The sequence below is a fragment of the Coregonus lavaretus genome (genome assembly GCF_964263955.1).
Source record: "Coregonus lavaretus genome assembly, contig: HAP1_SCAFFOLD_55, whole genome shotgun sequence".
Lineage (NCBI taxonomy): Eukaryota > Metazoa > Chordata > Actinopteri > Salmoniformes > Salmonidae > Coregonus > Coregonus lavaretus.
The window spans coordinates 3238286-3262411 of NW_028161934.1; the positions used below are offsets into that span (position 1 = coordinate 3238286).

Consider the following 24126-nt stretch of genomic DNA (forward strand, 5'->3'; position numbering starts at 1 on the left):
AGCACATTTCCTGTGCATGAGGTAAGACAAAACAAAAAAGACAACGATACATCAAAATGTAGAAAAACATCACACTACCTGCAGGCTTAGCTGCCGAGATGGGCCTTTTATTTTACAGCTCTGTGTTTAGCAAGTTGTTACTTAGAAATACCTTGTTCAAATGGTCATTACCTAATAATTGCATTGTAATAACACATTAAAAATCAATGATTCAGTTCCATAGGTTAATATTTTATTCATATGTTGACTTCATCATCAATAATAAAGTCAATACAAACCAGTACATTATAGGATATTAATACAAAAAACTAGTGGTGAAGTCTGTGTCTGAATGCCATCCTATTCACTAGGTAGACTACTTTTGACCAGAGCGCCATTTCAGACAGACAAATAGTGCAGATAGATCGTATCACAACCTGTTGAGAAGGGGTTATTCAAGTAATGTGGTATGTATTCAGTCCGTCCAGTTGAAAGAGTTATGGTTTGAGAGCTTAAGACAGCAAGAAGGCAGAAATGACAGGGGACAACAGTAGTTACAGGAGATAGTGGGTGGACTGGTGGATTCATATCATTTACATGACTGCATGATGCAATTATTGACATAAAAATAAAAATAAAATTGTAAATATGATTATCTTAAGGATTAGCTCAATAAATACAATGTCAGTAGATGTCAAGATGAGGTCAATTGTACATACCTTTTTCCAGTCTGTTAGCATTTCAGAATATATTTTTTAATATGACACTGTCAGTCTCAGTACAGTTGTGCAAAAGCTGAATCTTCCTTTCCCCAGGTTTTTACTTTGACTGCATTCGTCTGTGAGGAAGAATTAACGCTCTTAGGACAAACATTCAGTCTCCAGTACAGATTGAAAGAGAAGAAACATCACTCCCTCTACTTTTATCTTCCTGTATGTCTCTCTCTCTCTCTCTTTACCTCTCCCCCTCTCTCAAACCATCAGGTGATGGACGTTCAAGAACGTTTTCATCTTCCTTCTCGCCCTCTCAGTAGCCGTTGAGTTAGACGGGGCGTAATCATTAGTCCAGACAGTTGCAAAACGTTCAATTTTGCAACAAAAAAATGTGAGTTTCTATTGGACAAATTAGTAGGTAGGTCTTGGTAGGTCGTTCCCCGTTTCGTTCCATTTGCTTCCGTTTACAAAACGTTTTGCAACAGAATCGGCATAATGAATAACCCCGGTGTGCCAGTAGTTGTGCGTTCTCCCTCTGTTCATAGAGGTCCATCTGGGTCTCCCATAGCATGCCTCCATCCCTGCCCCTCCTCTTTCTCTCAGTAGCCGTTGAGTAGTTGCTGTGCCAGGAGTTGGACGTTCTCCCTCTGTTCGTAGAGGTACATCTGTGTCTCCCACAGCATGTCCACCAGCACGGCGTCACTCACCTCATCCAGCATCACCTCCTGGGAGAGCTGGGGGCTCAGTCTGGGGGGAGAGGTGAAGGAGGATGGGATGAGGAGGATGGTGGAAGGAGAGGGATGGGAAGGAGAGAGGGATGGGAAGGAGAGAGGGATGGGAAGGAGAGAGGGATGGGAAGGAGAGAGAGAGAGAGCTGGCTAGTTCAACAAGCGCACACACACACACCATACATTCACACAACATGTTTTTAACCCTTTACACTTGTGGGAAATATATATGGATAGGGCCAACTTGAAATGTTTCTTACAGAATAAATATGAAATGCATAACCATGGAAGCAATTGAAAGGGAACAGTTTGGAGATTATGGGAACATTATTAGACCAAAAGGTGAGGACAACAGTTTACCTGACACAAGACTGAATCCAAACACTTGATTTGATGTGCATTTTACATTTTTTTTAATTGCCCAATTAGCGGGAGGGATGGGGGCAACTTCCTGTTGCACGCGGTGCTCAAGTTCAGAACGGCTGTCAGTCCAAATCCATACAGAGCTGTGAAGCGGAGACCCTGAGCTCTGACGTCATGTATATAGTGCTACTGTACAGCCACTACGTTCCAATGTAGGCGCTTATTAGTGCCCAAATCTACCATTTTCAACCAGTTTACAGGTACGAGTGTAAAGGGTTAAAACGTTCACTTTCCAATGTACAACAGAGACACAGACACTACAGTGTACAAAACATTAGGAACACCTTCCTAATATTGAGTTAAACCCCCTTTTGCCCTCAGAACAGCCACAATTTGTTGGGGCATGGACTCTATAAGGTGTCGAAAGCGTTCCACAGGGATGCTGCGGAGCGTGAAAAACCCTGCAGCGTTGCAGTTCTTGACACACTCAAACCGGTGCGCCTGGCACCTATTACCATACCCCGGTCAAAGGCAATTAAATATTTTGTCTTGCCCATTCACCCTCTGAAAGGCACACATACACAATCCATGTCTCAATGCTTAAAAATCCTTCTTTAACCTGTCTCCTCCCCTTCCTCTACACTGATTGAAGTGGATTTAACAAGTGACATCAATAAAGGATCATAGATGTCTCCTGGATTCACCTGGTCAGTCTACGTCATGGAAAGAACAGGTGTTCTTAATGTTTTGTCCACTCAGTGTATATGAGTAGGATTATTGGTGGCATAAGAACACTATTCACACTAGTATCGTAAACAGAATCAGTATGATAAGCCCAGTGTCAGACTGACCTGTGGTAGATCGTATCAGTCATCTCACACCAAGACCTGGCCCTGTCCACAGCACAACCATCAGAGTCTGTACACTGACAGAGAGAAGAGGACGAGGGGGTGAGAGAAAGAGACCGATGAAATCAATGGATGTTATAGATGAGTAATACAATAACGGGGACCTCTTCATACAGGGATGACTTAAGGATGGAAATTAGTTTCAGAGCTGAACTGTTGAATGAAAATGTGAAAATTGTCATATTGATTACTATCAACTATTAGGGTCAACTAACGTTTCAATAATTCAAACATTTAACTAAACAGTATGCAGGATAACGGTCACTCACAATAAATCAAATCAACCAATCATTAAAACCAACTCACGCAGTCCACCAGCATTTTGCCCAGTTCCTTGGCTCCTACAAAGCTCTTGGCCAGTTCCAGAGGGTTGGAGGGTCTGAACACGTCTACAGAATTCACAACTACCTGGGGAGGCTTACCTGTCCCAATAAATATCAGAATATACACATACATATTATGATTTCTACATATTATAATATACCAATATAAAGCTCTTACCTGTCCCAATAAATATCAGAATATACACATACATATTATGATTTCTACATATTATAATATACCAATATAAAGCTCTTACCTGTCCCAATAAATATCAGAATATACACATACATATTATGATTTCTACATATTATAATATACCAATATAAAGCTCTTACCTGTCCCAATAAATATCATAATATACACATACATATTATGATTTCTACATATTATAATATACCAATATAAAGCTCTTTCCTGTCCCAATAAATATCATAATATATACATACATATTATGATTTCTACATATTGTAATATACCAATATAAAGATCTTACCTGTCCCAATAAATATCATAATATACACATACATATTATGATTTCTACATATTATAATATACCAATATAAAGCTCTTTCCTGTCCCAATAAATATCATAATATATACATACATATTATGATTTCTACATATTGTAATATACCAATATAAAGATCTTACCTGTCCCAATAAATATCATAATATACACATACATATTATGATTTCTACACATTATAATATACCAATATAAAGCTCTTTCCTGTCCCAATAAATATCTTAATATATACATACATATTATGATTTCTACATATTGTAATATACCAATATAAAGATCTTACCTGTCCCAATAAATATCATAATATACACATACATATTATGATTTCTACATATTATAATATACCAATATAAAGCTCTTACCTGTCCCTAAAGAAACCACCACACCTAGACGCTGCACCTCTGAGCCACGCCCCTAAAGGTACAAATAAACAGATACAGAGACGGAGGGGAAGAGAGAGAGAGTGAGAGAGAGAGATTAAACAACAGATGAGTCATTACAAAAGGAACATTTCAGATGAAACTTCTTAGAGCCACACACACACACACCTCTGCCTTCAGGGATTTGTTGTATTGGTGGATCTCAGTCATGGCATCCAGTGTCGGGTTATTGGCCAGAAGCCCTCCGTCCAGAAACCGCCCCATTGGTCGGAAGTAGGTGGGGGCGGCGCCACTGGAACGGGCGGCTCTCCACACGACCTGCTCTGATAGGACGAGAGGGAGAGAGGGTTGGGGCTAAGCATCAATCAACCAATCAGACAAAATCATGATCGACGATGAAAAAAAGTTATAAACTGAAATTGGTGAGGTGTGAGAGCAGATTCACCAAGCATCTTCACTGTGACCCTTTCACCTCCACACACTCACACTCGCGCTGTCACACACACTCAGAGAGAACACACACCTTGGTCTGTCACCTTCCTATGTTTTTTAGCAGGTTCTTGAGTGTATCCAACTATCAACACATCCTCATCCTCCCATCCTGAAACAACAACACACACACACTCATACCACCACCACAGGGAAACAACTGGCCCTGACACACACAGTCCAAACAACACCGACATTCAGACCACAGGTCGATTGTTATCAATCAAATGTATTTATAAAGCCCTTTTTACATCAGCAGATGTCCCAAAGTGCTGATACAGAAACCCAGCCTAAAACTCCAAACAGCAAGCAATGCAGATGTAGACGGTGGCTAGGAAAAACTCCCTAGAAAGGCAGGAACCTAGGAAGAAACCTAGAGAGGAACCAGGCTCTGAGGGGTGGCCAGTCCTCTTCTGGCTGTACCAGGTGGAGATTAGAAGAGTACATGGCCATTATCACTTCATACACCCTGAGGTAGAACACAAACACAGCCCCCCCCCCACCCACCACACACTCACACTCTCTCACATTCGTACTCTGTTACCTTGTGGTATGGTGAGGGGTAGGAAGGTGGCTGTGACAGCGTAGGGGCGTTCTCTGGGCAGGGAGGGGGGGTCGTAGTTCCTAAAGAGATGGAGCTCTCCTGGATGTCTGTCTGCCAGCACACTGGTCACCATCACCCTGGGGACAGAGACAGAAACACACACACACACAGAGAGACACAGACAAACACACACAGAGACAGAAACACACACAGAGACAGACAGAGACACACAGAGAGACACACAGACAGAGACAGCGAGACAAAGGATACTTCAGGATGAGAGAAAACTTACATTCATAGCCAGTGAATATAAAATTGTAGCAAATTAAATATTGTTAGTATTACAGCAGCACCCCGAATTGACCAATCAGACAAAGAAAGAATGTTTCCATGGTTACCTGGGGTGTCGTACGTCTGTCATCATGGTGTTCTCTCCGAACTCTTTCTTCAGGAAGTCCTCCAGAGGGGCCGACTCGTAGGGTCGCGACCCCTTGAACACCTGCTCCTTCATACGGAAGTAGAGGCATCGCAGATACTCCATATCCTTACCTGGAAAGGTACGACAGAATCTCACAAACAAACACTTTCAAATGTTGAAAAGGTCTACGGTTCAAGGCTGCTCTTTAAGAAGTTAGGGACAACTTTGTATGAAAAAAACAACAATCCATTAAAATATTGAGGACCACATCAATTATATAACACCATTTCAGTTTCTCTGCACACAGACACACTCATAATTACCCCCTACACACACACAGTAACAGCTCACCATGGATGATAGCCAGGGCCAGTATACCCCCTGTGCTGGTCCCAGAAACCCAGTCAAAGAGTTCCTTGATGGGCCTGCCTGCCTCTCTCTCCAGGGCGATTAACAACTGGATCAGAACCAAGCCTTTAATGCCCCCTCCATCCAGGCACAGCAGTCTGTCTATCCTAGAGGAGGAGAGGAGGCAATTAGAGTGACTCTTACACAGCAGTTTAACACACAAGAGATAGAGGAACAATCCATTCAGACAATATATAAGTCATTTGTCTATATTGTATGCTTGACTATTAATTCAAACTGGTGTAAATCAATCAACCAACCAACCAATCACACATTTGAACCGATCAGCAGTACTTTGAATTAAGAAAAAATCTGATATAAATCTCAAAATAATCTTCTCATAAATAAAATACTCCCACAGAAACGTACTTCCTGCTTCCCATTTTGAACCCGTCCACTTCCTCCCGGCCGCGACTCATCGCTCCCACCGCCGCCGCAACGTGCATGATGTCCTCGAACCCTATCGGCCAATCACAGACAAGGACCCAGGTCTAATCAACCAATAGGAGCACAGAGTGGAACGGAAGAGACAGGGACAGAGAAAAGGGGAAGAGCCTGGGAGTGAGCGGAGTGATGAGGGAGAGGAGGCTGTGAAGGATAGCATAGAGAGAAGTGGGAAGAGACAGAAGAGAGGGGAGAGGTAACGGCATTCAAAATGGAGGAAGAGAAGAGAGGGAGGAATAAAAACATGGAGAGATAGTAGAGGGGGAAGGATGAATTAAAAACAAAGCAGATGAATGTTCGAAGGGACTCATGAAAATAAAAAAAAGTAAGGGAGGAAAAAGAAAGAAAGAAAGAAAGCCTTTTCAAATGAAGGAGGCGGGAGCTTTACCTATGCCTGGTGACGAAGTAGCCTTCTTGGGGGGAGGATGGGGGTTGAGGGGGGAGGAGGAGGGTGGGGCGCACCGCTGAACCCCTACACTACACAGCATGTCCAGTAGCACCTTTCTGTTGGAGCCTTGAGTCAACCAACACACCAAGCCAGGGGGTTAGAGACATGCACACACACACAACACACAATGACAGGCAGGAAAGAGATAGAGAGAAAGGGAGGTAGATAGGTGGGGAGAAAGAGAGGTAGATAGGTGGTAGAGAGAGAGAGAGAGAGAGAGGTAGAATGGGAGAGGGAATGAGAGAGATCGTGAAAGAGTAAGTAGCAAGACAGGGAGAGGGGGATAGAGAGAGAAAGAGTTGAGACAGAGAGAGAGAGAGAGAGAAGGTATGGAGAGCGGGAGATAGAGTGAAAGAGTGGGAAGAGAGCGAGAGAGAAATTAGCTGATGACACAGAGAGAGAGGAGTGGTAAAAATATCCTACAGGCATTCACACTGACACACAAACAATCACACATGCAGATTTGAACAACACGCACGGTTTCCATAGATCACATATTTTTTTGTATTGAGATATTATCAATCGATTAGTCAATCAATAAAAACGATAAACGTATAACCATGGAAACCACAACAAACAGAGGGGTTGATTGACATGGACAACAACTGAAAAAAATACAGATATTAACACCAGGCGACAGGTTTGATAGGACGTAGCTAGCTTGCAATACGGCCTGGCTAGCTAAAATCCCTGCTTGCTCACGTTAGTTAGCTAGCTTGTTTCAACTCTGACTTTCAAGTTAACGTTAGCTAGCTTGAACTCGAGGGCTGACTGTTCTCATAAACGTTTATTGTGTAATGCAAAAATAAATGAAGGATCCAACTATGTTGGTAATTTGTCTCATGTCTCACTACTGCAGTAGGCTACTGATTGTCCGTGCGCTAGCTAAGAGCAACAAACCCACACAAGCTAAACGTGAGAGCATCCAGCACTGATTAGCTTCTCATTAGCTAGCTTACATTAGCTATATTAATGCTATAAACCACTATGTTTACTGTTAATGTTTTGAAATAACATTATATATTTCTTTGATTGTATATACGTAGTATTAGCAAGCTCTTTGGCAGCAAGCTTTTTTAGCTATGATATTTAGCTACCTCGCTAGCTTTACAAGCGTTAGCTTAGCTAGCTACCTGTCTCAGGCTGCTGGCTTCCTAAGTGGTGGCTGACAAATCAAGTGTTGGTGAAAAAACCCTGTAAACAGTAATTCCCTGAAAGTCCCCCGCAATTTGACCCACCCTCAAGCAAAAGGCCTATGATCATTGAAACACATTCGAAACAGCTGATTAATCAATGTATCGAGCAATGAGTAGAGTTCACATTATCAATTAATAAAATATACTATAGTTAATGTTATATTAATGTTCACACAGCCCTAACATATGCATGCTATATCATCCACAATAACACATGCATTTCAATTCATTCATATCCATATCAACGTTAGATTGTTGTTGTGTTATGATTGATTCTTGTGCTGTCACCGTTTTATAAGGCACCAAGGAACTAACACTCCTCTACTTTTCTCATTCATTCATACATTCCTTCTTTCCCTTTGCTCACTATCCATCCATCCACCTACTCTACTCCCTTCTCCCTCGCTCTCTCTCTCCCCCCCCCCCATCCCTCTCACCTTTACTAGTGCTTGTTGCTATCAATCCGGGGGTCTCTCCCTCTCCCCACACCCTCCCTCCTCCTTCCTTCTCACCTTTACTAGTGCGTGCTGCTATCAGTCCGGGAGTCTCTCCCAGGTCATTGTGTATCTCCACGTCGGCTCCAAACACGATCAGAGCCTTGATCAGTTCCATGTGGTCCATCTGTAAGGAGAGATACAGCAGAGGTCAGGGGTCAGAGAGTAAGGGTCACGGGAAGGAGGGGTCATAGAGAAAAACAAGGGGAAGGGACCATGTAATGTCCAAAATCTAACTCTAGACCGTACCCCTAATCATTTCCGTCTAACCCTAGTTTCGTACCCCTAACAATTTCTGTCTAATCGTAGACCGCACCCCTAATCATTTCTGGTACTGTTGAGGGGATTCAGATAGTAATATGTTATATAAAGAGGAAGGTTAGCGAAGCATTAAGTCCCACCGTGTGCAACACACACACAAATACACTCCCCTCCCTACCTTCATGGCCAGCTGCAGGGCCGTGTTTCCCATATGTGTGTGACACACACACACACACACACACACACTACCTTCATAGCCAGATGCAGGGCTGTGTTCCCATCCTGGCCCTTGAGGTTGGGTTCCCCCCCGTGTGTCAGCAGCACCATGGAAGCATCGAAGCGCCCCCTCCTGGTCAGGACGTGTAGTGGACTCTCCCCTGTCTTACTGAGGTAGTTCACCAAGCAACCTCGCTCCAGTAGCGTACGACACATCTAGAGAGAGAGGGGAGAAGGAGGGGAGAAGGAGGGGAGAGAAGAATTGAGGGGTGGAGGTGGGAGGAGTGGGGTAGAGGAAGGGAGGGAGGGAGCATGATAGTGCAGCCATGTTTAACAGACTTTTATATAATATCTGTTTGTCCATAACTTGATGAATAGAAACAAGTAGGTACTTCAGGTTTAAGTACGTTTTTTAACTAGCAACAGTAATAAACATGTCGTCCCCCACAGAATGATGCAGCGCCACCTTGGGCCACTCAGTGTATTTTTGTAAAATGTCGGATCTCCATAGCAAAATGCATTCACCCAAGTTTAATGTTTCTCGTGAGGAGAAGCATATAGAAAATGTCATGACTGTAGCTCAACGGGACAGGAGACATGCTTGTTCAAAATTTGTCATTTCAGTTGATTACTTTATCGCCCCCCTTGGCCCAATCAGTGCAATTTTGTAAATGCCGGATCTCCATGGCAAGACGCATCATTCACCCAAGTTTCGTTAAAAAAAAAAATCTGGCCAGTGGTTTCCGTTAGGAAAATGGCGCCGGACAACATGACCGGCAAGATTTTAATTTACCGGACATTTGAGAACTATACCGGACCCATTACTGGTAACCCATTAGGGCGTCCACTCACGGTTCTCAGAATGACAGAAATCACATTTAGATTATGGTAATTCATCGTTATAGAACATGCAACTCCTGTAAAGCCAATAAAACATAATTTGCCAAAATGCAATTTGCGGGAAAACACTAGGATGGGTTGCTAATATGACTAGGATTGTGCCTTTGGACAATGAAATAACGTTGATTTGAAAACCAATAGAACAGGAAAGAAATGCTGGTTTCAATGGCATATGGGGAAGTCTTTATAAAATAATTGCTTCCACAATTCTATGGTCGGATTTCGGCTATGCTACTTTGAAGCAAGGTAAGTCATACCTTATAATATGAAGTAAAATATTCAGGTTTCAAACAATTAAGTATTTTCAAAATGCATATTGCCTCCAGCTCACATTGCAAAGTGGTGATAGCCTCCCTAACGTTGATTATGCACTTGAATGGCGTATGGGAGGCGCATTTAAATTACCAGTTGAGAAATAAAAATAGTAGCTATTAATTTGATCTGTATTTCATTTTTTATCGTGGTAATCAAAACTGTTAACACACAATTGCATTTAGAATGACTGGGCTTATAAGGGCAAGTTTCACTCCAGCAGAACTGAGCTGTTTGAGATACTGTAGTAGCAGCTCTCACGCTGTCTGACAGGTGATATTCCGCTCAAACCAAGCTCTGTATGCTGTACACGTGTGATCAATAAGATGCATGACAACTAACGAAAGAACACATATACGCCAATTTAATTCCCCCAAATTATAAAAAATAAACTATAGATGGACAATTTGGCCAGCAACGTATTTATTTATGGCTTTTTCTTGTTTTAAATCGTCCAAAAGCCAGCAAATGGAAACCCTGGTACGCATGTTAGTACGTAATAAAGGATAGCGACAGATCCAAAGTTCCTCGCCCCCCTCTCCGATTTTATCGTGGGGGGGGCGGGCAATTAAAATATTTTATCACAATTCATTTCGGGTGAAAAAGTGCAACTGTAATTCTAAAGTGCACCCCTCTACCTCTGCAGTCTTGCACCAGTGTAAGGGGGTTCCTCCATAGACGGCATCTTCTGCCTGTAGCTGAGATGGGTCTGCATTCAGGACAGCCTCAGCACAACTAGAGAGAGACCGAGAAGGAGAGAGAGGGAGGGAGAAGGAGAGAGAGGGAGGGAGAAGGAGAGAGAGGGAGGGAGAAGGAGAGAGAGGGAGGGAGGAGGGAGAGAGCGAGAAAGGGGGGAGAAGAAAAGAGAGAAAAAGGGGGGAGGGGGGGTAGAAGGAGCGAGAGGGAGAATGAGAGCGAGGAAGAAGGAGAGCGTGTGAGAGAATTGTAAACAATGTAGTGGAATCTTGTTTCACCCATCTATCTATCTATCCCCTTCACATCTGAAACACACTCTGCTACCAATCAGTGTTCTCCATTCTCTCTTAGCTTAATGAAAGAGCCGATCAGCATTCATCACCTTTTTCTCTTAGCCAATCAGTGCTCTCACCCCTTCTCACTGTACTTCATGGCGGCGTGGACTGGGTAGCCACTGCCCCCGATGATGTCACAGCGAGCTCCGCCCCCCAGGAGGGCATTCACGGCCTCTACCCTCCCGAGGCGACAAGCAACATGGAGGGGCGTCTCCCCCGCCCCGTTCAGCTCATTCACCCCCGCACACATCCTACTGCACAGCGCCTAGAGGCAGGAGAGAGGTGGAGAGAGGGGGGGTGGAGAGGAGGAGAGAGGGGGGTGGAGAGGAGGGGGGAGGGGATGAGACCAAAAGCAGATCCATTTGAATAGGGACCTTGCTGTACATTAGACATTTGAATAGGGACCTTGCTGTACATTAGACATTTGAATAGGGACCTTGCTGTACATTATACATTTGAATAGGGACCTTGCTGTACATTAGACATTTGAATAGGGACCTTGCTGTACATTAGACATTTTAATTGCAATGTATACGTTTCTGATGAAGGCCATCAATATACAGTACCAGTCAAAAGTTTGGACACACCTACTCATTCAAGGGTTTTTCTTTATTTTTACTATTTTCTACATCAAGACATCAAAACTATGAAATAACACATACAGTTGAAGTCGGAAGTTTACATTCACTTAGGTTGGAGTCATTAAAACTTGTTTTTCAACCACTCCACAAATGTCTTGTTAACAAACTATAGTTTTGGCAAGTCGGTTAGGACATCTACTTTGTGCATGACACAAGTAATTTTTCCAACAATTGTTTACACACAGATTATTTCACTTATAATTCACTGTATCACAATTCCAGTGGGTCAGAAGTTTACATACACCAAGTTGACTGTGCCTTTAACAATTCCAGAAAATGATGTCATGGCTTTAGAAGCTTCTGATAGGCTAATTGACATCATTTGAGTCAATTGGCGGTGTACCTGTGGATGTATTTCAAGGCCTACCTTCAAACTCAGTGCCTCTTTGCTTGACATCATAGGAAAATCAAAAGAAATAAGCCAAGACCTCAGAAAAAGATTATAGACCTCCACAAGTCTGGTTCATCCTTGGGAGCAATATCCAAACACCTGAAGGTACCATGTTCATCAGTACAAACAATAGTACACAAGTATAAACACCTTGGGACAACGCAGCCGTCATACCGCTCAGGAAGGAGACGCGTTCTGTCTCCTAGAGATGAACGTACTTTGCGAAAAGTGCAAATCAATCCCAGAACAACAGCAAAGGACCTTGTGAATATGCTGACGGAAACAGGTACAAAAGTATCTATATCCACAGTAAAACGAGTCCTATATCGACATAACCTGAAAGGCCGCTCAGCAAGGAAGAAGCCACTGCTCCAAAACCGCCATAAAAAAAGCCAGACTACGGTTTGCAACTGCACATGGGGACAAAGATCGTACTTTTTTGAGAAATGTCCTCTGGTCTGATGAAACAGAAATGGAACTGTTTGAACATAATGACCATCCTTATGTTTGGAGGAAAAAGGGGTTGGCTTGCAAGCCGAAGAACATCCTTCCAACTGTGAAGCACGGGGGTGGCAGCATCATGCTGTGTGGGTGCTTTGCTGCAGGAGGGACTGGTGCACTTCACAAAATAGATGGCATCATGAGGAAGGAAAATTATGTGGATATATTGAAGCAACATCTCAAGACATCAGTCAGGAAGTTAAAGCTTGGGTCGCAAATGGGTCTTCCAAATGGACAACGACCCCAAGCATACTTCCAAAGTTGTGTCAAAATGGCTTAAGGACAACAAAGTCAAAGTATTGGAGTGGCCATCACAAAGACCTGACCTCAATCCTATAGAACATTTGTGGGCAGAACTGAAAAAGTGTGTGCGAGCAAGGAGGCCTACAAACCTGACTCAGTTACACCAGCTCTGTCAGGAGGAATGGGCCAAAATTCACCCAACTTATTGTGGGAAGCTTGTGGAAGGCTACCCGAAACGTTCGACCCAAGTTAAACAATTTAAAGGCAATCCTACCAAATACTAATTGAGTGTATGTAAACTTCTGACCCACTGGGAATGTGATTGTAAAGTGGTTATCCCACTGGCTATAAGGTGAATGCACCAATTTGTAAGTCGCTCTGGATAAGAGCGTCTGCTAAATGACGTAAATGTAAATGTAAATGTGATGAAAGAAATACAAGCTGAAATAATTCATTCTCTCTACTATTATTCTGACATTTCACATTCTTAAAATAAAGTGGTGATCCTAACTGACCTAAGACAGGGAATCTTTACTAGGATTGTCAGGAATTGTGAAAAACTGAGTTTAAATGTATTTGGCTAAGGTGTATGTAAACTTCCGACTTCAACTGTATGGAATCATGTAGTAACCAAAAAAGTGTTAAACAAATCAAAATATATGTTATATTTGAGATTCTTCAAAGTAGCCACCCTTTGCCCCGCAATAACATCTGTATGTGACCAATACAATTTGATTGGATTTGAAGCTGGTTGAGAGAACGCCAAGAGTGTGCAAAGCTGTCATCAAGGCAAAGGGTGGCTACTTTGAAGAATCAAAAATATATTTTTATTTGTTTAACACTTTCTTGGTTACTATGACTTAAATGTAAATGTACATGATTCCATATGTGTTATTTCATAGTTTTGATGTCTTCACTATTGTTCTACAATGTAGAAAATAGTAAAAAGAAAAGAAAAACCCTTGAATGAGTAGGTGTGTCCAAACTTTTGACTGGTACTGTATGTTTTTAATTTTGAAAAAGCGAATAAAACATCACATTTTTAATTGCAAGATATTCATGCCTATTCCCTCCAAATGTGTATTGAAACCCCAGGCTGAAAATCTATTAAAAAACAGAAAGAAGGAATTATACCAGAAGTACTGCAACAGTCTTGTAGCTAAACTGAATGCAGAGAACACACAGAGTTCTGTAGTAACACCTGTAGAGAGGTGACCCAGAGTCCTCAGTCTGACCTGTATAATAGCAGCCGGGTCCTGTCCCTGTCCTGCCAATTCTGGGCACCGGCCACAGCATAATATCTGAGATACATGGATCGGATGCACTAAGAACACCAGTACTTCAAACTAACACTACAAAAAAAAACGTACACTGCAAAGTAGGGTTGCATTCAATAGCAATCAAACAGAAGAAGAAAACAGACCAAACAAGGAGGGACCTAGCTGAATTTGTCCAATGAGAAGCTCTCTTTTTCTGCAGTGCCGACTAATGAGTAGGACCCAGCACTGCACTAAAATAACTAGCACAGTGAGAGTGAAAACAGCAGCCCTGCCTTGACTTTGCAGTAGTGTTAATGTCCCCTTTCTGAGACTGGCTACCTGTGACTGGCAGAACCACCCAGAGCCCCCAACTGCTGCCTTGTTTATGTTGGCCTGCCATTAACCTAACGTAGCAGGCATGAGAGAAAGGCCCGAGCGGAGTTCCCACATTTTCAGTAGAAAAAGGAAGCTAGGTTGTTTGCTAAGGCTAGCCTGCCCTATTCCCATGTATTTCAGTGTCTATGACTGCCATATTAGTTAGAAACCCAGACTTGTCACAGTGCATGGGACCTCTTTGCGTGCGCGCACACACCTGTATAATAACAGCAGAGTCCTGTTTGGCAGCACAGTGCATGGGCGTCTTGTACACGGAGTATACCAAACATTAGGAACACCTTCCTAATATTGAGTTGCGCACCCCTTGACAAAAAAACGATGCGCCTGGCACCTACTAAAAAGTCACTTAAATATTTTGTCTTGTCCATTCATCCTCTGAATGACACACACACACACAATCCAGCTCTCCTTCTTTAACCTTCATCTACACTGATTGAAGTGGATTTAACAGGTGACATCAGTGAGGGATCATTGCTTTCACCTGGTCAGTCTATGTCATCGAAAGAGCAGGTGTTCTTAATGTTTTGGATACTCAGTGTGTGTGTGTGTGTGTGTGTGTGTGTGTGTCACACCTGTATAATAGTAGCCGAGTCCTGCTTGGCGGCACAATGCATGGGCGTCTCCCGGTTCTTGTCTTTGATGTCGGTGCGAGCCTGGCACTCCTCCAGCAGCTCTCTGACACACGCCACATCCCCCCGCTCACATGCCAGGTGCAATGGCGTCTGACCAGCACCGTCCCTGGCGTTTATCTGGCTGGAGAGGGTGAGACCAAAAGTTGTGTGAAGTATCAATATGATTAGGGAGAGAGGAGGGAGGGAGGGAGGGATACCATCTCATTTTAAAATCAACATATTCCCTATTGCTCAAGCCCTAATCTCGGTTAACCCAGAACTAAAGTCTCACGTAATTGATCAGCTGCTCGATTAAGTTCTGGGTCCATGTGTTAAGAGAAGAGATGCTAGAACGAGGAGCGGAACCGGATCGAGAAGCTCCACCCTCTCTCTCTGTAAGTTACGGGCCGAACGTCCCCTCCCCTTCTGAAATTCTAAACGCTAACACCTGTTAAATCGTGATTTGTCCAAATAACCAGTGAGGAAAACCCCAAACACTGGAACTACTGCTGCTCCTTATCCCATGCATCCCATTCCTTCCCAACAGATTCTATAGTAGCAGTTCTGTTGACGTAGATCTGTCCACGAGGGATTACTCAAGCCCTACTGCTTTACAGCAACTCTTTGGTAATAACATGCTTATAACCACTCCTTATTACATGCTTATAACCACACTTTACAACCTCACCTCTGGACGTAGTTGTGCTTCAGGCATTCCCTCAGGCCCGTATCCACAGCGATGTGGGCGGAGCTCCAGTCAGCGTGGCTACGGAGGCAGTCTACTATTGGCTGGACAGCCTCGGGCTTGGGGAGGGGGAGGGTCTCGTAGAAGGGACGAAGCTTGAGGGCGTACTGGGGGAACCAGTTCATGGCGTCCTCCTCGGAGCTGACCTGGAACAACCTAGGAGACAGGAAATGGGGAGGTCAACCAAAGGTTAGCTGACCCCTGACTAAAGATTGTATATTATACTGACAAGATAGTTGATTGACCGCTCTAAGAATGGAAATGTATGTCCTCAAAGATGGAATGCAGGCGGGAGGAGTCGAGATCAGGTGGGACTATTCTAGCCAATGAGAGGGCAGATACGTATGTAAACAGGCCATAGAGATAGCTAGAGGACTCATCTTTGTATCTGTGCCATTATAGCATATGTAACGCAATGGGCAACGCCATTGAGGCAATCACCATTTTAAAGTAGTCCATTTTTTTCTTAATTGGCTGATTGCTCCCAACTCACAGGAATCCCCACCCAGTTGACTACTTTAAAATGGTGGACGCCCTCAATCGCAATGCCCATGTTAAAACGGGATGAGTCCTCTATCTATCTCTATGACAACAGGCACAACATAGTTGTTTTTTTCAAAGTTGCTGAAATGCCACGATTGCGATGGAATTTAGGCTTACGAGTGTTTTAACGATGCATCTTTCCTACAACGGCCGAAGATTTAACATGCGTTTCCCAAAACACCACACAGAGAGAACGGTCACTAAGTGCATTGCTGGAGCATGTGTCGATACTGACAGGATCGAAAGAAAGGGAGTGCTGCTCTCGGATCAGCTTTCTCCATTCAAATCTTTCCTTAGTATTATAATTATTTCACAATACTGACAACGGATCAGCTCCTAGAGAGATATTACCACCTACGGCTGCAAATATTAAGGCGGCTTAATCTAATGCTTACCCTATAAAAATACACTAAATCAAGATTTAGCACATCACTAAGCACGTTAGGCTACACATCATGAAATATATTGAGACAAATTACAGACAGTAGCCTACAAGTAGCAAAATATAACTTCATTGATTGAACATGAAATGTACTTCAATATGATTGAAATATAGCCTACTGTTTTTATTTTAACGCAGTCATCTTGGTTTTCATTTGAAGCATTTTATTTTTTATTTTTTATTATACACTATACCGGTCAAAAGTTTTAGAACACCTACTCATTCAAGGGTTTTTCTTTATTTTTACTATTTTCTACATTGTAGAATAATAGTGAAGTCATCAAAACTATGAAATAACGCATATCGAATCATGCAGTAACCAAAGAAGTGTTAAACAATTCAAAATATATTTGAGATTCTTCAAATAGCCACCCTTTGCCTTGATGACAGCTTTGCACACTCTTTGCATTCTCTCAACCAGCTTCACCTGGAAAGCTTTTCCAACAGTCTTGAAGAAGTTCCCACATATGCTGAGCACTTGTTGGCTGCTTTTCCTTCACTCTGCGGTCCGACTCATCCCAAACCATCACAATTTGGTTGAGGTCAGGGGATTGTGGAGGCCAGGTCATCTGATGCAGCACTCCATCACTCTACTTCTTGGTAAAATAGCCCTTACATAGCCTGGAGGTGTGTTGGGTCATTGTCCTGTTGAAAAACAAATGATAGTCCCACTAAGCCCAAACCAGATGGGATGGCGTATTGCTGCAGAATGCTGTGGTAGCCATGCTTGTTAAGTGTGCCTTGAATTCTAAATAAATCACAGACAGTGTCACCAGCAAAGCAGCCCCACACCATAACACCTCCTCCTCCATGCTTTATGGTGGGAACTACACATGCGGAGATCATCCGTTCACCCTCACCGCGTCTCAGAAAGACACGGCGGTTGAAACCAAAAATCTCAAATTTGGACTCCAGACCGAAAGACAAATTTCCACCGGTCTAATGTCCATTGCTCATGTTTCTTGGCCCAAGCAAGTCTCTTCTTCTTATTGGTGTCCTTTAGCAGTGGTTTCTTTGCAGCATTGTATCAATTGCAAAAACATTGGCCACTTCATATTTGTAGTCAACTTTTGTTCTGAAGTTATCGGTGGTCACAGTGAGACGGATAAACCATGCGATTCTATGTTTAGCTGAGATCTTCTGTGTATTAAGTGATGCGGGAGGGCAAAAATGCATCTAACGACGCACTTAGCTGTTCTACGAGTGGTCTAAAGGCAGGCGTGAGATTACGAGCGTTTTCAATTGCAACAATGGTTTTGGGAAACATTGTTGCAAAAGATGGTGCCGGAGGAGATGGCTTCCGTTTTACAGCCCCCTAACCAATTGTGCTATTATGTGTGTTTTTTCCGCATTATTTGTAATTTATTCTGAACATAATGTTTCTGCCACCGTCTCTTATGACCAAAAAGAGCTTCTGGATAGTGATTACTCACCTCGTATTGGACAAAGATTTTTTCTTCAATGAGTCGGACGCGAAGGATATTCTACAGACACCCGACAAGGCCTAAATCCCCATCATTCGCAAGAGAAAGAGACTGAGATAACGTGGACGTAGGTCGGGGTGCCTTGTAAGGATCCGACGGCGAGCGAGTAATCTGCCTCTTCCATCAGTCCTATTAGCCAACGTACAATCTTGGAAAACAAAATGGACTACCTAAGATCAAGGATATCCTACCAACGGGACAAAACTCTAATATCTTATGTTGCACCGAGTCGTGGCTAAACGACGAAATGGATAACATACAGCTGGCGGGATATACGCTACATCGGCAGGATAGAACGGCTGACTCCGGTAAGACAAGGGGTGGCGGTCTGTGTATATTTGTAAACAACAGCTGGTGCACAAAATCTAATACTAAGGTCTCAAGGTTTTGCTCGCCTGAGGTTGAGTATCTCATGATAAGCTGTAGACCACACTATTTACCAAGAGAGCTTATCTATATTTTTCGTAGCTGTCTATTTACCAACACAAACCGATGCTGGCACTAAGATTGCACTCAATGAGCTGTATAAGGCCATAAGCTAACAGGAAAACGCTCATCCAGAGGCAGTGCTCCTAGTGGCCGGGGAATTTAATGCAGGGAAACTTAAATCCGTTCTACCTAATTTCTTCCAGCTTGTTAAATGTGCAACCAGAGGGGGAAAAAAAACTCTAGACCACCTTTACTCCACACACAGAGATGCGTACAAAGCTCTCCCTCGCCCTCCATTTGGCAAATCTGACCATAACTCTATCCTCCTGTTTCCTGCTTATAAGCAAAAACTAAAGCAGGAAGCACCAGTGACTCGGTTAATAAGGAAGTGGTCAGATGACGCAGATGCTAAGCTACAGGACTGTTTTGCTAGCACAGACTGGAATATGTTCTGGGATTCTTCCAATGGCATTGAGGAGTACACCACATCAGTCACTAGCTTCATCAATAAGTGCATCAATGACGTCGTCCCCACAGTGACCGTACGTCCATACCCCAACCAGAAGCCATGGATTACAAGCAACATCCACACTGAGCTAAAGGGTAGAGCTGCCGCTTTCAAGGAGCGGGACTCTAACTCAGACGCTTATAAGAAATCCCGCTATGCACTCCGACGAACCATCAAACAGGCAAAGAGTCAATACAGGACGAAGATTGAATCGTACTACACTGGCTCCGACACTCGTCGGATGTGGCAAGGCTTGCAAACTATTACAGACTACAAAGGGAAGCACAGCCACGAGCTGCCCAGTGACACGAGCCTACCAGACGAGCTAAATCACTTCTATGCTCGCTTCGAGGCAAGCAACACTGAAGCATGCATGAGAGCATCATCTGTTCCGGATGACTATGTGATCACGCTCTCTGTAGCCGATGTGAGTAAGACTTTTAAGCAGGTCAACATTCACAAGGCCGCAGGGCCAGACGGATTACCAGGATGTGTACTCCGAGCATGTCTTCACTGACATTTTCAACATGTCCATGACTGAGTCTGTAATACCAACATGTTTTAAGCAGATCACCAAAGTCCCTGTGCCCAAGAACACTAAGATAACCTGCCTAAATGACTACCGACCCGTAGTACTCACGTCTGTAGCCATGAAGTGCTTTGAAAGGCTGGTCATGGCTCACATCAACACCATTATCCCAGAAACCCTACACCCACTCCAATTTGCATACCGCCCCAACAGATCCACAGATGATGCAATCTCTATTGCACTCCACACTGCCCTTTCCCACCTGGACAAGAGGAACACCTACGTGAGAATGCTTTTCATTGACTACAGCTCAGCGTTCAACACCATAGTGCCCTCAAAGCTCATCACTATGCTAAGGACCCTGGGACTAAACACCTCCCTCTGCAACAGGATCCTGGACTTCCTGACGGGCCGCACCCAGGTGGTAAGGGTAGGTAACAACACATCTGCCACACTGATCATCAACACGGGGTGCGTGCCCAGTCCCCTCCTGTACTCCCTGTTCACCCATGACTGCACGGCCAGGCACAACTCCAACACCATCATTAAGTTTGCCGACGACACCAGTGGTAGGCCTGATCACCGACAATGATGAGACAGCCTATAGGGAGGAGGTCAGAGACCTGGCCGTGTGGTGCCAGGATAACAACCTCTCCCTCAACGTGATCAAGACAAAGGAGATGATTCTGGACTACAGAAAAAAAAAGAGGACTGAGCACGCCCCCATTCTCATCGACAGGGCTGTAGTGGAACAGGTTGAGAGCTTCAAGTTCCTTGGTGTCCACATCACCAACAAACTATCATGGTCCAAACACACCAAGACAGTCGTGAAGAGGGCACGACAAAGTATTTTCCCCCTCAGGAGACTGAACATATTTGCCATGGGTCCCCAGATCCTCAAAAGGTTCTACAGCTGCACCATCGAGAGCATCCTGACTGGTTGCATCACCGCCTGGTATGGCAACTGCTCGGCCTCTGACCGCAAGGCACTACAGAGGGTAGTGCATACGGCCCGTACATCACTGGGGCCAAGCTTCCTGCTATCCAGGACCTCTATACCAGGCGGTGTCAGAGGAAGGCACTAAAAATTGTCAAAGACTCCAGCCACCCAAGTCAGACTGTTCTCTCTGCTACTGCAAAGCAAGTGGTACCGGAGGGCCAAGTCTAGGTCTAAAAGGCTTCTTAACAGCTTCTACCCCCAAGCCATAAGACTCCTGAACAGCTAAACATGGCTACCCGGACTATTTGCATTGTGCCCCCACCCCACCCCATCTTTTACGCTGCTGCTACTCTGATTATTATCTATGGATAGTCACTTTAACTCTACCCACATGTACATATTACCTCAATTACCTCGACTAACCGGTGCCCCCGCACATTGACTCTGTACCGGTACCCCCTGTATATAGCCTCCCTAATGTTATTTTATTTTACTGCTGCTCTTTAATTATTTGTTATTTAAATGTTTTACTTAATACTTTTTTTCTTAAAACTGCATTGTTGGTTAAGGGCTAGTAAGTAAGCATTTCACTGTAAGGTTGTATTCGGCGCATGTGGAAAATAAAATTTGATTTGATGCTCCTACATTTTTTACATTTACATTTTAGTCATTTAGCAGATGCTCTTATCCAGAGCGACTTACAGTTAGTGAGTGCATACATAAAAAAAAATATTACAAAGGTTCTAACGATGAACTTTGCCTTAAGATGCTTTTGGGAAACTGGGCCCTGGTCAGTATATAGATCATCTTTGCTACCACAGATTTTTGGAAAGATATATAGCCATGGACATCCAGGCTCTGTCGCAGTCAGCCGCGACCGGGAGACTCATGGGCGACGCACAATTGGCCCAGCGTCGTCCAGGGTAGGGGAGGGAATGGCCGGCAGGGATGTAGCTCAGTTGATAGAGCATGGCGTTTGCAACGCCAGGGTTGTGGGTTTGATTCCCACGGGGGGCCAGTATAAAAAAAATAAAAAAATAAATAAAAATAAAATATGTATTCACTAACTGTAAGTCGCTCTGGATAAGAGCGTCTGCTAAATGACTAAAAAAAAATAAAAAAAAAAAAAAAAAAAAAAAAAAATAAAAAAAAAAAAAAAAATAAAAAAAAAATAAATAAATGGACAACTGCAAACGTGTTGCTACAGGTCTCAAGATTGCTGCCCTGAATTTAGCTGGTGCTATCGACAAAGCTCAGTGGGAGAAAGTTTACTTAGAGAGACTACTTTCTGGAGGACAATGCCATGCTCAAGACTCACATGTGAATTCTTAAAGAGATGGTTGGGACTAAGGCTTAAAAGGGCTTGAACGATGTTGAATGGCCATAAACAAAGAAGAGCTCTCTAGCAAGCAAGTATGAAAATCTCAGCAAAATCTTTCAAGGGCTTTTACTGCTACTTGTCTCCTAACTGGTTTTACAAGTTGATCAACTTTCAAAGCAGTATAACTTTCCCATGTTTCCTCCAACTAGGCTACAGTATATAATATACAATTTTGAAGGTCTCTTCTCCTCCATCCTCCTCTCCCTTCCCATCACACTCTCTCTGCCCCCAACCCACCTCAAGGCGACGGTGGGCGTATCAGGGCACTTCAGCAGGCAGTCCCAACTCTGACAGGGGGTGTTCTTGTACAGCACCATGCGTCCCTCCTCCTTCAGCTTGACTTTCCCCCCTCCATTGTACTCCAACAGTTGTACTTCCCTGACGCGGTAGGGGTTGGAGAAGAGGTTGGAGACGGCGGACACAGTGTCCATGACTCCCCTTAGAAACTGCATGGTGGTGGCCTGGGTACAGAGAGAAGGTAGAATAAAGTAGTTAGAGGCTCTGTCTCATTTAATTCTTCCACAATACCTCACATTCTCTCTGCTTGCTTCCTTCTCAAAACCCATTGGAGTAGAAGGCTTGAGGGGAGGGTCCTTGGACCTCCTCCTCCAATACGGTTGAGAGTTAGGCCTAGGCGAGGAGATAGGATGCAAGGAATCAAGGACAGATAAATTCAGAAACAGAGAGTAGGGGTGGAGTGCAGACAGGGGTGGCAATCAGCAAGACGTATCGGGTGATTCTTCACAAAACTAGAGCCTAATTCTTCATTGGATTACATTTCATGAAAATCCCCCAAATCATGGTCTGTCTTGGTTCTAGTTTCGTGAGGAATCACCCTATTGCAAACAGTCAAGAGTTGAATTTCTGTGTATAAAGGTCAGAATTATGTTTATCTGATCTGGTATCTTGAGTAGTTCTCTCTGGTCTATCACAACAACACTGATGCAATCAGACTTGGGTTCAAATACTATTTGAAATCTTTCAAATACTTTGAGCGTTTGCGTTAGCCTGTCTGTAGCGCCAAACCCAAATGAGTGGGTTTTACACATTTGGGACTATTCTATTGGTTCCATTTCGTCAGGCAAGCTCAATTGAACACAGGTAAAGGAATCAAAATGCATTTCAAATAGTATTTGAACCCATCCCAGCATTTGGTCCCACCCACTCCCTTATGAGACTCAACAATGTCCCAACTGCATAGCTAAGCAGCATTATGTGCTCAGCTTGACTAAAAACAACAGATACAAGCTAGATATCTCAAGACAAATGGTACGGCGGGGCGGGGCGATGACACATTCAAAAACTGAAAGCAAAAGTTTATTTCAAAACTGCCACAGCTTGTGGGGTACTTCCATTGCAAAACTCTTGAATGATAAGGCATTGTCTGGCTCCTTATTCAATGTGAACAAGCGGTGCCATTCATGCAATTCACGAGTCCTCCCAGCTAAAGCGTATGACTCTCTCAGTCCAGTCTCTGAATGAATTTGGCACACACAACATAACTAGCATCGCTTAGCTACCGATACAGTCAAAGGCATCATAGCGATATAGCACTGACACTGAATGTATATTCTTTCAATTGGAAACAAAAAATGCATTTATGCTAACTCTTGTGCGTGCTATGCTTTCAATGTACTCTTATCTACGATAATCGGTTTAGTTTAGGAATTAGCTCATCGTAATGCTTACCTGATTGCTGCGACTCCTCTCCACCAGTGACTGACGACTTTTGATTGAACATCAACAACCCGCTGGCGTTCAACCAACCTTGCTGCAAAGTGTAATTGATGTGAGCTGCGCCAATCAGCGAACATGCCTGGGAAGGCGTTGCCTGAGAATACACCAATTGTAGGAAACCAATAAATACGAGGACGGGACACAGTGAATGGACTGACTGCGTGTCGGATGAAGTTGTCCACTACAGCCTTTTTCTTTCATACTCTTAATGGTTAAATAGAGGATTCAGAGAGGAAATCTGATCCTGTATCTGTGTACAGGGGC

At 43.6% G+C, this 24126-nt stretch overlaps 1 protein-coding gene across 1 annotated transcript; it reads right to left on the reverse strand.

The window, feature by feature from the left end:
- Positions 1-215: 215 nt before the first annotated feature.
- On the reverse strand, positions 216-23857 carry LOC311119918 (85/88 kDa calcium-independent phospholipase A2-like). The gene is made up of 18 exons (XM_084194562.1): positions 23815-23857; positions 22363-22586; positions 15813-16025; positions 15086-15266; positions 11160-11347; positions 10690-10786; positions 8873-9055; positions 8381-8489; positions 6613-6738; positions 6150-6240; positions 5724-5887; positions 5353-5503; positions 4955-5091; positions 4090-4244; positions 3904-3955; positions 2998-3113; positions 2635-2708; positions 216-1439 (listed from the first exon to the last, which is right to left on the reverse strand). Exons 2-18 carry the CDS (start codon positions 22575-22577, stop codon positions 1292-1294), a joined length of 2400 nt encoding a protein of 799 aa, XP_084050688.1. The 5' UTR covers positions 22578-22586; positions 23815-23857; the 3' UTR covers positions 216-1291.
- Positions 23858-24126: the final 269 nt, after the last annotated feature.

Coding starts and splice junctions, on each gene's coding strand:
- LOC311119918 (XM_084194562.1), bottom strand. CDS start 22,577: ATGCAGTTTCTAAGGGGAGTCATGGACACTGTGTCCGCCGTCTCCAAC. Junction 15,267..15,812: donor AAGCACAACTACGTCCAGAG/GTGAGGTTGTAA, acceptor CACCCTCTCCAG/CCAGATAAACGCCAGGGACG. Junction 10,787..11,159: donor ATGAAGTACAGTGAGAAGGG/GTGAGAGCACTG, acceptor GTCTCTCTCTAG/TTGTGCTGAGGCTGTCCTGA.